This window comes from Gadus macrocephalus, chromosome 4, assembly GCF_031168955.1.
Source record: "Gadus macrocephalus chromosome 4, ASM3116895v1".
Taxonomy (NCBI): Eukaryota; Metazoa; Chordata; class Actinopteri; order Gadiformes; family Gadidae; genus Gadus; species Gadus macrocephalus.
In genome coordinates, this window is record NC_082385.1 from 33,234,221 (window position 1) to 33,249,195 (window position 14,975).

Below are 14,975 nucleotides of genomic sequence, written 5' to 3' on the forward strand. Positions count from 1 at the left end.
TTCCAACCTGCACACTCAGCTCCTCGTGGCAGACCAGCCGCTCGCCGCGCTCCAGGCTCTTGGCCGCGCTGTGGTCCGCAGACAGCGAGTTCAGGGCCTCCACTTCTGACGCGGTGAAGAGGGTGTCATGGCCGCCCACCGCCAGTGGGCCCTCCCCTTTACCGTAGACGCTCAGGATCCTCAGCTCCCCGCTGTGACTGGACATGTGGGAGGAGCCAGGGCCGTCGACACCCAGACTCTCCGAGGTGGAGCCGCGCTGCGTGCTACGGTCTCCAAAGGCATCACAGTCTTCTGCAGAGGGAGAAAAAAAAGACCAAGTAATTGTTTTGATACACTGTTTGCATAAAAGGAGGAAGTGTGTATTTGTACACATGAAATAAACTTTTTAAATGCATGTTTATTAGGGCTGTAACGATATGCATATCGAAACCGGAATCACGACACTCAAAACCACAAACCTGCCTCGCGGTGTGAGAAGGCAGAAGCAAGATACGCCCTATCTAACTCCGTGGTCAAATTGTCAGATGGAAATTTGCTAATAATCTGTCTAAATAATAGTCTGCTGACACCACTCCTCTTATCGATGCCGTAAGTCTGCGACGAGATGCCCTCTCTGTGATGACAGCTCTCCGTGGCTACGGAGGATTGCATTTCTCCACAGCCTGCGAAGTCCTCATATGCGATATGAACGACATTTATCCAGAGTGGGACAAATGCGAAAAAATAGCCTGTGTGATCCTGTCTCTATTGTTTTGTGTGATTTGAACGGCAGTTGGTCTGCTTATAGGTCGGAATGAAGCGGCCACCGATTGACACGATGGGTACTTTATTCTACCGGACTCGTTTGTTTCTTCACTAGACACACACACGCTACCGCTCGCTCTCCTCGCTCGTCCACTCACTCGCTGACGTCACTCACACACACATACATACGCTACTCGTAACACTGCCTCGTTATCGCGAATCAGACGTTCATGTTATTTCCCCCCATCTATTTGAAAGTTGGGCTATTAAACATGTTGCATTCTATACGGCCTGATTATGTCATTATTTAAGCTACATAGCCTAATAAGAATCCATAATAGGATATTTGACTAAACCACAAAAACTAGTTGAGGGTTTTTGCCTACCTGCAAGCATCCTCCAACAGCAATCTTTGGTTATTTATTTATTAATGTAGCGATTCATTAATAGTATTCTTTCTGTTCAAATCTGATCAGTGTTCCAAAATATTTTTTATTAAATGTTACATTAAGTTTATTGTTATACAAGTGTTGTTTAAGATTAAAAAAAAAATCGAGGGATGTATCGAACAGTGGGTCAAAAATCTTGATACAAACCGAATCGTGAGTTGGTTTATTGTTACAGCCCTAATGTTTATGTAACATTGAGACCGAGGGTTTAAAATGTGTACTGCAGACAAAGATTCAGAGTTTTGGAGAGGGATGTCTCCTCCAGCACCCTCCCCCCTAGACTCAAAGCTCAAGCGGAGGCCAGGTGGAGGACACTGAACGAACACCAGCGCAAAATGATCTGAGCACAACATGACATGTGAGACAAGTCATGCGAGTGCGGACAGTGTACTACGTTTAAGGGAACTAATGGAAGTATGGATATTGGAGCACAGCACAAATGACAACGTGTCCTACCCTGTAAGCTGATCAGCTAACATTCAATTCATTGATCTTTGAGAATAATAAACCAGCTCATGTGATATCGTTCTTGAAACCCTTCTGGGCTCTTGACTGATTCCATCTTTGAAATACAACTCCCAAGTTTGACTCGTGTTTAACAGGGCAATGGTCAAGATTCTTTTCCAAAGAGGACCAGGCTTTTCAGCGCAGTTAGAATCGAGTACATTCTCAGTTGATCACGGTTGTTTGCTTGCATGGATGCAATGTGTATTACTAACCTACGGCGGGCATGCCTCCACCAATATCCTCTTCAACCTTGATTGAAATGGTGTCTGGGGTCTGCTGCTTTCCACAGAGAAGGAAACACACAAGACATTATTTCATTTGCACAGAATAGTTTTTAATCCCCACTTACGACTCATTGCTTCATAAAGGGGTGTGCTTGAGTTGTAACAGAGGACGCCTCTCATTTGGATGGTGAATAAGAAGATGATTTCCAACCTGCACACTCAGCTCCTCGCGGCAGACCAGCCGCTCGCCGCGCTCCAGGCTCTTGGCCGCGCTTTGGTCCGCAGACAGCGAGTTCAGGGCCTCCACTTCTGACGCGGTGAAGAGGGTGTCATGGCCGTCCACCGCCAGTGGGCCCTCCCCTTTACCGTAGACACTCAGGATCTTCAGCTCCCCGCTGTGACTGGACATGTGGGAGGAGCCAGGGCCGTCCACACCCAGACTCTCCGAGGTGGCGCCGCGCTGCGTGCTACGGTCTCCAAAGGCTTCGCAGACACAGAGGGTTTAAAATGTGTAATGCAGACAAAGATTCAGAGTTTTGGAGAGGGATGTCTCCTCCAGCCCCCTCCCCCCTAGACTCAAAGCTCAAGCGGCAACGGTAAGCTGATCAGCTAACATTTATACATTTTGAATTCATTGATGTTTGAGAATAATAAACAGCTCATGTGGCATCTGTATTGAAACCCTTCTGAGCTCTTGACTGATTCCATCTTTGAAATGCAACTCCCAAGTTAGACTCGTGTTTAACAGGGCGCTGGTCATGATGCTTTTCCAAAGAGCTTTTTAGCGCAGTTAGAGTCTAGCATCAGCCTAGAATCTATGCTGCCTAGAATCTACTACATCAGGTAAATGTACTCAGGGTGAAAGTACATACCTTCACTTGTAAAGTGGGTCCGCAAAGTCTTCAAGGATAGCCGTGTGTTTCCAGGTGGTCTGTATGGCAGGCAACATCCCTTGAGAGAAGCTGCTGAATGTAAGCACTTGATGAGCTGGCCTGTGTAGAGACAACAAGGTCAAATTAGTACTCAATTTACTTTGTATGCATTCCAGGTGCAAGTTGTAAGAAGACATAAGATAAGCATGTTTAGTGAATTATATTAGCCTAATACTTAAAATTAGATCTATGAAATGATCAGATGAATTCATACAATTTATTTGTTTGCATATTTCGTCTGTCTGAAAAGTTCATCTCATCATCTCAATAGAATTACATCAAGCTCTGCAGAAATCTGCTAATAACCCATTGATTTGAATCAGGTGGGATGGGGAAAATATGAGTGGGCCCTGGAATGGCAGTCCAACCCGCAACTCACTACCTGTGAACTCGTACCAGATCGATGTATAGCATTATGCTGCATCCGGGGACACATTTCAGACCGTAAGTTACGAACTGTAACGGAGGTCATTATTATTATTATCAACCTTTATTTACCCAGGCAAGCAAATTAAAAACAAAATTCTTATTTTCAAGTGCAGCCTGAAAAGAGCTAATTCGCTCTTTAAGGGGTAGAGGGAGGGGAGTGCTCAGAGGGAAAACAAGGTGATGGTAGAGGGTTGTGAAAACGCTACAACTACTGCGGTCACGTAGCTGGAAAAAGACAGTTGTACTCATTTGTAGAAGGGTGAGCAGACATTCTTAAAGATTCGGGACATTCTCTTGGTATCCAAGCAGTAGAGATCAGTGCCTGTACCCCCTTTGCTGAACTTTGCCCATTCTCGTGTGATCCCCCTGGTTTGCAGAGGTGCCCACTCAGACAGAACGGTTATCCAAATAACAAAGAAGTGTACAACACTTGCATTACAGTGCGTGTATTCACACACACATACCTGATGCCCAGTGCTTAATTTGAGGGGGAGCAAGGGGGAGCGCGCTCCGGAAGCTCTGACGTGCGCTCCGCCAGCTGGATCTGGAGTGTGTGTGTGTGTGTGTGTGTGTGTGTGTGTGTGTGTGTGTGTGTGTGTGTGTGTGTGTGTGTGTGTGTGTGTGTGTGTGTGTGTGTGTGTGTGTGTGTGTGTGTGTGTGTTTTGTTCAGATGTGCAGCAAGAGAGGTTGGACTTGGAGTGACACGAGTCGGTTGAGTGATGTGTGATAAATCTGCGAGGAGTTAGCGAAAGTGGCTGCGGAGAAGAGGGGCAAGAAGGCCAAAATGAACTTTATTATTATTATGGTTTTTGTGGTATTCTGGTATTGTTCTGGTTAATAATATGTATCTATTTGTTAACGTGGCCAAGTTGTCATGCCAGATTGTTGTTCTAACTAGGCCTACTATAATCTATGAGGTAGCCTATCTATTTGTTTTCATCTTTTGATGCGACGGAGATCCATTTTCAAGGACTTGGTGTATTTTGTTGTGTTGAGAATACAATGACTCAATGACGCACCTGCGAGTGCATGACATTATTCCTCAACTGTTAGTAAACAACGGTAAACTTTATAACGTCTCTCCAACCCAACATATGTTTACTATTTTTTCTGGGTACATCCCCATTCACGAGGCTTTAGTAGGCTAATTTCTTGCGATGTTGACTAAATAAGTGTGGGTTGTTCGAAAGCGCCCACCAGAGCCCCCGCCCCCCCCCCGCTTTTTTTCTACTCGTCCTCAGCGCTCCGGGAGCTCCCACTTGACAAATTAAGCACTGCTGATGCCATCTACCTTTACATTAGAGACAGTAACTGGGCTGGCAGCTGTAGAGCTAATGCTAGGGTAACAAGGTAACCATATACAGTAAAGCAACACAATGATATAGAGGTAGTTGACTTACTTGTCCGAGGTTTGTAGCTGAGCCGAGGAGAGTTGGTAGTGATCCGGACTCCTTTTCCAGACGTTCAGCAAGTCCAGCTTTGTATTGGACCAAGTTGAGGAAGTCGGTGAAATGTTTGGCGCGTTTCCAGAGAAAATAGTCTCGGATGAAGGAACTAAACATAGACTTTTGTGATCATTTGTACATCCCAACACTGAGCAACTGCCATGCTTGCAAGCTATGATGTCTCTCCAGGAAAGAACTGTGTGTATGCTGAGCCCACGCGGTCGTAGCTCCTTTTCTCATGGGCGGTCGGGACAAATTTTCTGGGCGGGCAAAGCAGAGAAAGGGGAGGTAACCTTTCTTCTTCTTCTTCTTGGGGTTTTACGGCGATTGGCATCCACAACTTGGTTCATTACCGCCCTCTTCTGATCCAGTTAATGAATCAAAACAAAAAATATCACTCACTCGTTCACACCTTCTTTCTACTCTATATCCTATCATATAACCCTGTTTCTTTTAAAAAGCCGAACAATACTTTTATACAATTCCTCTTCATTAATCTTAAAATATTTTCCAAAGTAAACTCCTGCATACCCAATTCTCTCAATAGATTTTTCATACTTTCCCTCTCCGTCCCATAACCACTATAACCACATTAAAACACGTTCCACTGTCTCCTCTACCTGGCACCCCTCACATAATCCAGTGTGGTGTTTACCTATCAAATTCATTGTTTTATTTAGTGCACTGTGCCCCAACCTTAAGAGGTAACCTTTCCCCGTTCTATTATCCTTTTATTGAACATGTTTAAATGGAAATGTCACCCATTTTCATTAATCGTTGTATCGTTAGAAACCAACTCATATTTTTGAACGGTGAAGAACATTTTTCGCTATCTGTGTGCTCAATGTTTTGTCTAGACAATATCGCCTAACAGCCTACCGGGACTTTCTGGAATGGGTCCTGCAAGGCGAGAGATTGGGCCGAGGCTGTCGTGTCGTTCTACCTACTTAACTTGCGTCGTGCAGACCATCCGACTAAAATATCCAGCTCCAGACGACCAGTAGTGCGGGCACTAAGAAGCTGACGACGCTCCGGAGGAACTATACGTTTCATTGTTTACATATATTTTTGTTTATATTTCTTGTAATAAATGGTTCAAATTCACGCTGTTGTTGTAGGAGTGTTGCTCCAAGTCTATATTCGAGAAATAATATTATTGGACGACCAACATGTCACAAGCGGAGCTACTAAGCTACTGTTTCCTTAGATTAAAACAATAGGCCCTATCAGAATAACGGTCATACATCATTTTTTATCAATTATTATAAGTCTAAATTGCACTATAAGTTAGCTGCCTATCAGTTACCTCCTTCTAAGTTTTGGTGTCAACAAAGCAGGAGATAAGCTACATTGTATTTTTTATTCACAAATGAAAGAATTGTGTCATGGGTAGAAAATACATTTGTGAATCCTTCTCTGTGCATTCATTATTAATGAGACTGTTCTGACCCCATAAAGATAGTTCACATTTGCATTCCTACTGGAGCGTCTGATACTAAGGCCAGGCCAATCAACTGAATACTTTGTTGTGTAGATTGTTGTTCCTTGCAGACATGTCCACCTCCCCCATAGTGTAGGCCTACTGCCGTTAACTTGGCTTTTAATATGCGAGAGAAAACGGCCATCTATTCTCACAAGTATGTTTGAATTTGAATAGTGACATGAGGCTGAATTCATTGCCAATAATCTTTTCACGGCAGTCCTTTACACCTTCATCTTGTGATGACGACGCCGATGTGGGCGTGAGGGTTGACTCAGACTGATAGCTTTCGTCGGTTTCACCAACTTCATGGCTACTGGCACTGGTATCGAGGCCTGTTGACTATAAAACCAAAGTTTTAATATCAAACTAACACACGTGAAACATTGTAAAACACTGATAACAGCAAACGTATATAGAACGCAGAGTCTATACAACGTTAAATTGCCAACTTGGCTTATTCACTGCTGAAAGAACGAAAGAAGGCAGATTTACTTTGTAAACAGCCAACTTATATACAACTCCTATGAGATGTGTTGCTTTACTGCAAACGACTGTATCAGTGTGTTTTATCTACTGTATATACACATTTTATGTGTTTAGGCCATTTATAAGATCTCGTTAACATCACTAAAGGTAATTTCCAAATACATTAAAGAAAAGAAAAAGACAAAAGCAAAGAGACTTTGCAGCAGTAGCACACTTTTATTTGAGTGGGAGACGAATCAGGTCAACAAAACATCTGAACATCTAACCCGTCTAACACAATAACAACGCAACATTAGAACATCATAAGAACGGCAAAAAAAAACCTCGACCAACATGCAGGAAGCTAGCCTAGTGTTCTTTATGGAAGGGACTTCAAGCTGTCCAGTGCTGCAGAGAGTCCAGCTACCTCTGTATACATGGGCAGGTCTTCCCTGCACTTGAGGCAGTGATCAGACGTTTTCTTCCTTTCATCTACGCAGAATTTACACCCCACCAGGGTCCTGCAGCAGGATGAGAACATCGGCTGAGTCATTGTAGCTAAAAAAAGAACCTGTATGTACATTTTAAATATTGATATTGATTTGAGATTGGAACTTCAGAAAAATGAACTGGCAATTTAGAAAAAAGACTGTTCCATTATGAAATTCAGGTACTGGGATCATAAAAATGAATAATTATTAGTAGAATTTAGAGCTCTCACATTACATTGGACACAGAAATGAGTCAGAATTTTGAGAAGCAGCTTCTGCCAAGGCAACACATGTTGATGTCTATTTTGGCATAATTTATATTTTGCTTTAATAAAATGTATGCATGTGGAGCCAGAGTCGTCTTTTACAGGGTTGCAGTACTTATACTTAATTTCAGAGCCTGAACTTTAAAGGCTCTGTACTTATGCAATTAGAAGTTGAATCGGTATTTCTATTTTTAACCAAGTATTTCTTAAAAGGTCATACTAATACATTATGTAGACTCATTATATGCAAAGTGAGATATTCCAAGCCTTTATTTGTTATACATTTGAAGATTATTGCTTACAATTTATGAAAACCCTAAATTCAAAATCTCAGAGAAGTAGAATATTGTGAAAAGGTTCGATATTGTAGGCTCAAAGTGTCACATTCTAATCAGCTAATTAATACAAAACACCAGAAAAGAGTTCCTTAGCCTGCTTCAGTAGGATTCACAATCATGGGGAAGCCTCAGAAGGTAATTGCAAAAGAAGTTGGATGTTCGCCAAGTGCTGTATCAAAGCACATTAATAGAAAGTTAAGTGGAAGGGCAAAGTGGGGAAGAAAAAGGTGCACAAGGAGCAGGGATGACCGCAGCCTGGAGAGGATTGTGCGCAAAAGGCCTTTCAAAAGTGTTGGAGAGCTTCACAAGGACTGGGATGAGGCTGGGGTGAGTGCATTAAATCTGTGAAATGGGCTTTAAATGTCATATTCCTCTTGTCAAGCCGCTCCTGAACAAAGAACAACATCAGAAGCGTCTTACCTGGGCTAAAGAAAAAAATAACTGATCTGTTGCTCAATGGTCCAAAGTCCTCTTTTCGGAGACCAAGGTCCCAGAGTCTGGAGAAAGATTGGAGAGGCACAGAAGGCAAGATGCTTGAAGTCCAGTGTGAAGTTACCACAGTCTGTTGGTTTGGGGAGCCATATCATCTGCTGGTGTTGGTCAACTGTGCTTTATTAAGACCGGAGTCAACGCAGCCGTCTTCCAGGACATTTTAGTGCACCTCATGCTTTCTTCAGCGGACCATCTTTAAGAGGATGCTGACTTCATTTTCCAGCAGGACTTGGCACCTGCCAAAACTACAAAAACCTGGTTCAATGACCATGGGATTACTGTCCTTGATTGGCCAGCAAACTCGCCTGACCTGAACCCCATAGAGAATCTATGGGGCATTGCCAAGAGAAAGATGAAAGACTTGAGACCAAACAATGGCTAAGAGCTGAAGGCCGCTATTGAAGCACCCTGGTCTTCCATAACACCTCAGCAGTGCCACAGGCTGATAGCATCCATGCCACGCCGCATTAGTGATTCATGCAAAAGGGGCCCAAACCAACTACTGAGTACATATGCATGATCATACTTTTCATAGGGCCAACATTTCCTTAATTAAAATCCTTTTTTTATTGACTTCATGTAATATTCAAATTTTCAGAGATTTTGAATTTTGGGTTTTCATAAGGTGGAAGCCATAATCTTAAAAATTATAACAAATAAAGGCTTGGAATATCTCACTTGACATGTAATGAGTCTACATAATGTATTAGCATGACCTTTTTAGTTGAATTACTGAAATAAATAAACTTTATGAGTATGACCTGTTCACTGTTCACTCCATGCTAGTTCATACAACCGATGGAAAGTTAATGCACGTAATGATTGGTCACCAGACATAACAGAAAACATAATTTGTTCATTAACTCGGTTTTGCGGTGGTATCTGAGCATACAAGACTCTTCTCTCTTCCTTTTTAACTATTCCTGAATGTGTCAGGGCTGGATTGTCCTGTCTCTCTTACGCTTTCTTCAGTACCAGCTCCTGATTCCTGGCTGTTCCAGGTCCGTGTTGTCTCTGTAGTTTCATCCTTCCCCAGGATCTGTCCTTGAGCCAGCGGAATCTGGCCCAACCCGTAGTAGAGGATCAGGAGTAGGCTCGCCATTTTCAGCATCGTCGTGTGTCTGTTGCTCCTTGCTCGGCTGGGTCTGGTCCTCGGGTAGTTGGTCAGCCCCAGGCGTGTCTACATCTGGTTCCTCCTCACGCTATTCCCTTGTTTTGGGTTGAGCGGCTTCTGTGCAGTGGTTGAGGTGATACCAGGTGGCACTGCCTTCCACCTGGATGGCTGTTGGTGTTGCGTTGGTGACTTTGTATGGTCCTTCTCTCCTGGGCTGGTCCCACCCCCTCCTGAACTCCCCTTAGGTACACCTGGTGACCTGGCTCCGACTCTCTTGGTGCTTCTACTCCTACTCTGGAATTCAGCCTTTTTCCTGTTGAAATATAAGCCTGTGTATGCCAGTTAGCTGTCCTATATACCGTCTTAATTCCGTTTCCAACTGTTCTAATGGAGGTCCCTTATGGGGCCCTCGAATGATAGGTGAAGGCATGGGTCGACCCGTAAGCATTTCATGCGGTGAACGATGCGTCGTTCTGTTAGCTTGCATTCGGTAGCTCATTAGTGCCAGTGCTTCAATCCAATTCACGTTTAATGCATGCTTTTAATGCTGACTTCTCTAGTCAGAAAATTTGATTACTGGAGCTGCACTTTGGTCTTTTGATGGGACTGCTTCTACCCATCTGCTGAACCTGTCAATAACTAACATGTACCTTTTACCACCTACACTTTTTATAATTAAGTACGGCTCACTATGCTGCATACGTAGATCAATTGGTGTGGCCTACAAACTACTCACCACCACGGGTTTGGGGGTAAGCATGAAAGTCACTCGGTCACAGGGGGATATCCTAAAGATGGTCACCAGCCACAGCAGAGACAAAGCCATACTGAGGCACATCACACCTGCTTTATATAACGGGCTTGATTAGGGGACTGGGCCATTTTCATGCTGTGTTCAAGAGCACTATGTTCAACACCGTTTAGAAATGCTTCTACATTGCTACACAGGCTTTTTCTATTAACAAAGGTAGAGGGAATGACATAGTTGTGGAAATATCGAACGTAACTCCAATATACAATTGTATACAAATGATATAAACCCTGTTTATATAATTAGTCAATTTAAAGTAATTTATATACATTCTCCTTGGACCTAGAGCTACCTTCCGTCTCCTCTAATTGGAAGGTGTTAAGATAGTTTGCATTTGCAATTGAACTTACTGAACGAAAGCTTGGTAACTTTGCTGCCTGTTTCTTCCCATGATTAAGCTCTAAAATTAAAATGTTTTGCAGTCAGAAGTGTCCTAGAACTAAGTCATTCGTCATCACGCAGATATCATTTCTCAAAAATAAAAACATGGCGAATCAAAAGTTGGAAAGCGTTTAATCATGATGAAAAAAAAAAGCAGCACCTGGATACAGGTGTCAAAGAATCCCTTTAAAGGGGTAGTTTGGAATTTTGGACAAAGGGCCTGATTCTGATAATGTTAGAAATAAAACTAACGTTGCGTTAGAAATTAAACTTCTCGCTAGGGCTGGGCGATATGACGATATATATCGTGTGATGCTATAAAAATGTCTATCGTTTCATATTATCCTCTATCGCTTAAATCGTCTTGTCGCAAATCACACTCTTCACGGTAATATTTTACGTCATTTGGACACACGTAAAATACATGAACGCAACACAAACAAACATGGAGGAGAGTGAACGTGACAATTCTGAATGGGAGAAGGACTCCAACAACCAGCCAAGACAAAGTGAGTTCGTACCTTAAAGAGGGGCTACGAAATAGGCCTTTCCATGTGGTCACTTTATATAAACTACCATAATTTTCGGACTATAAGACGCGCCTTTTTTTTCTTCTTTTTTTTCTCTGCTTCTGCGGCTTATATAACGGTGCGGCAGAGGACAGCTGATTTGGAACGGAACAACAGCTGTTCGCTTTCACGGGGAAAAACTAAGGAACTTCAACCTACTTAGGCCTAATCAACCTTTAAAAGCTATTAAATCTTCAACAAAATATGCAGATACTGTCAAAATCGGTTCCAGGGAGTATATAGGGATTATTAATGTTGTTTTTGATGGTGTTTTTTCTTGAACGAGTATTCGAATATTCGCTCGGAAAAACCAACGTGTATTTGAAGCCTGAAAAATGGCATTTGGGCCAGCCCTGATGGTAATTAAACATTAAAACACCTGTGGTTTATAGTCCAGTGCGGCTTATGTACACATCATTAAATTTAGCTGCTGCGGCTTATACTCCGGTGCGCCATATAGTGCGGAAAATACAGTATTTATTCATTGAATTTACAGAAAATGTGCTATTGCGTGATATATATTGTTATCGGGATATGAATGACCTATATCGAGATATGATATTTTGGTCATATCGCCCAGCCCTACTTCTCGCCGGTGTGAGTCTTCCTGTGGACGTACAGGGCGCCATGCTGAGCGAAGCGCTTTGTGCAATGGTCGCAACTGTGGGGCTTTTCCCCCGTGTGAGTCCTAATGTGGATCCTCAGGGACGAGCTCTGACTGAAGCGCTTCGTGCATTGGTCACACCTGTAGGGCTTCTCGCCGGTGTGAGTCCTCAAATGGCTCTTCAGATAGTAGCTCTGACTGAAGCACTTCGTGCATTGGTCACACCTGTAGGGCTTCTCCCCGGAGTGAATCATTTTGTGGATCCTCAGGGCATCTTTCCATCTGAAGCGCTTGATGCATTGGTCACACCCGTAGGGCTTCTCGCCGGTGTGAGTCTTCATGTGGTTCTTCAGGCTTTCATTTCGACTGAAGCGCTTCGTGCATTGGTCACACCTGTAGGGCTTCTCCCCGGAGTGAGTCATTTTGTGGATCCTCAGGGAATCTTTCCCTCTGAAGCGCTTGATGCATTGGTCACACCCGTAGGGTTTCTCGCCGGTGTGAGTCCTCATGTGGACGTTCAGGGTGCCATGCTGAGCGAAGCGCTTCGTGCATTGGTCACAGCTGTAGGGTTTCTCCCTGGTGTGAGTCCTCATGTGGTTCTTCAGGTAGCAGCTATAACTGAAGCGCTTTGCGCATTGGTCACACCTGTAGGGCTCCTCCCCTGTGTGAGTCTTCATGTGGATCTTCAGGTTGCCTTTCTGACTGAAGCTCTTCGTGCATTGGTCACAGCTGTAGGGTTTCTCCCTGGTGTGAGTCCTCATGTGGTTCTTCAGGTAGCCGCTATAACTGAAGCGCTTTGCGCATTGGTCACACCTGTAGGGCTTCTCGTCGGTGTGAATCCTCATGTGGCTATTCAGGTGTTCACTTTGACTGAAGCACTTCGTGCATTGGTCACAGCTGTAGGTCTTCTCCCCGGTGTGAGTCTTCATGTGGTTCTTCAGCTTGCTTTTCTGACTGAAGCGCTTCTTGCATTGGTCACAGCTGTAGGGCTTCTCCCCGGAGTGAGTCATTTTGTGGATCCTCAGGGAATCTTTCCATCTGTAGCGCTTGATGCATCGGTCGCACCCGTAGGGCATCTCGTCGGTGTGAGTCCTCATGTGGTTCTTCAGGTGTTCACTTTGACTGAAGCTCTTCTTGCATTGGTCGCACCCGTACGGCTTCTCGTCTGGTCGGGTCCTCATGTGAAGCTCCTCAAGGCGGACCAGCCGCACGCTGCAGTTCCGGCTCTTGGCCACGCTGCGGTCCACGGACAGCGAGCTCAAGGCCTCCACTTCTGACGGGGTGAAGAGGGTGTCATGGCCGTCCACCGCCAGTGGGCCCTGCCCTTTTCCGTAGACGCTCAGGATCCGCAGCTCCCCGTTGTGACTGGCCATGTGGGAGGAGCCAGGGGCGTCCACACGCAGACTCTCTGAGGTGTCGCCGCGCTGCGTGCTACGGTCTCTGATGTCATAGCCGTCTTCTTCAGAGAGGAAAACAAAGACAGAGAAAGTAATGGTTTGAATTCATGATTTGCACAAAGGGATACAGCATGTACTTTTACACACTGAAGAAGATGTAAATCATTCTACTATAGACTGTATACTATAGTAGTCCTTGTGTTTTTGCAGGGTGCCGGTTATGATGCTTTTCAAAAGAGGACCAGCGCAGTTAGAATCAAGTACATTCTCAGTTGGTAGGTTGTTTGCTTGCTTGCATGGATGCAATGTGTATTACTAACCTACAGCGGGCATGCCTCCACCAATTTCCTCTTCAACCTTGATTGAAATGGTGTCCGGGGTCTCCTGCTTTCCACATAAAGAAGGAAACACATTTTCAGTTCCTTTCATTTGCACAGAATAGTTGTTAATCCCCACCTACGATAGACTGGGTGCCCCCAGCCTGTTCTGACGGCGATTTGAATTCGCCCTGTAGAAGGGTCTGGAGAAGGGCAATTCATTTCTTTCTGCTTCCGATACGTTTTTGGAGAAGCCGTCACACCCAAATTGTACCGGGGGCAAAACTTGTACCGCCTACGTAATCTGCGTTCGAAATTTCCAAACCTGCCTGGCAACGGACGATTGCGTCGAACGATGACGTAGGAAGGTTCATGAATATTCACAAACATTTGCGCTCATTCATTGAGCGTCACAAGACGGAATAACATTAAGCAGATAACACTTATTTTACAAATGACATTTATTAGCGTTGCTAACTTTAGATTTGCATTGGATGTAATTGTTAAATGGCATTTAGCTAGTAAACTGAGTGTATTAACACAAGCTAGCTAGACTATGATACACTTTAAAACACTCAATTTACTAGCTATATTCAATACATTACAAATATAAAGTAAAAAAAAGTTGTCTGTATTATTTACTGTTATTTCTTCTTTGGCAACATCAGCACAAACGTTTTTTGAAACCTGCCTAGCAACGGACAATCGTGTCGAACGATGACGCAATGCTTCGAACGCGAATTACGTAGGTGGTAAAATTTTGGTGCAACAGCGCCAATCACCAAGTTGGCTTCTCCCCCTGGCACCCTATTGGCTGGTTAAACACAATGACGACAGGGAAGCGACGGCAAGCAGATATTTGCGTACAGAGTCAGTTGAACAAGTTGATCAAGCCTCTTGTGCTGAAGACAATGACAGCAGCTTCCCCAGACCAACGAGTCTGGCAATAGCCAGGCTACACTTACGACTCATTAAATCATAGAGGTGTGAGCTTTATAAGGGTGTGTGCTGGGGTTGTAACAGAGGAAGCCTCTCATTTGGATGCAGAATTTCCAACCTGCACACTCAGCTCCTCGTGGCAGACCAGCCGCTCGCCGCGCTCCAGGCTCTTGGCCGCGCTGTGGTCCGCAGACAGCGAATACCGGGCCTCCACTTCTGACGCGGTGAAGAGGGTGTCATGGCCGCCCACCGCCAGTGGGCCCTCCCCTTTACCGTAGACGCTCAGGATCCGCAGCTCCCCGCTGTGACTGGACATGTGGGAGGAGCCAGGGGCGTCCACACCCAGACTCTCTGAGGTGGCGCCGCGCTGCGTGCTACGGTCTCCAAAGGCATCACAGTCTTCTGCAGAGGGAGGAAAAAAAAGACCAAGTAATTGCATTGATACACTGTTTGCATAAAAGGAGGAAGTGTGTATTTGTACACATGAAATAAACTTTTTAAATGCATGTTTATTAGGGCTGTACCGATATGCATATCGAAACCAGAATCATGACACTCAAAACCACCAACCTATCTTT

The 14,975-nt window shown here is 44.4% G+C and overlaps 2 protein-coding genes, 1 long non-coding RNA gene and 1 pseudogene across 3 annotated transcripts in view; 1 reads left to right on the forward strand and 3 right to left on the reverse strand.

Moving 5' to 3' along the window:
* Positions 1-235, reverse strand: part of LOC132455431 (zinc finger protein 271-like) — a 74,819-nt pseudogene extending 74,584 nt beyond the window's left edge.
* Positions 1-10,535, forward strand: part of LOC132455453 (uncharacterized) — a 31,017-nt gene extending 20,482 nt beyond the window's left edge. Inside the window, exon 2 of the long non-coding RNA XR_009525252.1 lies at positions 10,347-10,535. This is a non-coding gene — a long non-coding RNA (uncharacterized LOC132455453). The remainder of the gene's footprint in view (positions 1-10,346) is intronic.
* The window catches only part of LOC132455362 (zinc finger protein ZFP2-like), a 49,251-nt gene that overhangs the window by 30,712 nt on the left and 3,564 nt on the right, over positions 1-14,975 (reverse strand). The gene's annotated exons all lie outside the window — the stretch shown is intronic.
* LOC132455392 (zinc finger protein 431-like) lies at positions 10,687-13,315 on the reverse strand. Its single transcript, XM_060049247.1, has one exon. It carries the CDS (start codon positions 13,115-13,117, stop codon positions 11,723-11,725), a length of 1,395 nt encoding a protein of 464 aa, XP_059905230.1. The 5' UTR covers positions 13,118-13,315; the 3' UTR covers positions 10,687-11,722.

What these genes read in the sequence shown, in the direction of transcription:
- LOC132455392 (XM_060049247.1), bottom strand. Translation starts at nt 13,117, where the DNA reads ATGGCCAGTCACAACGGGGAGCTGCGGATCCTGAGCGTCTACGGAAAA.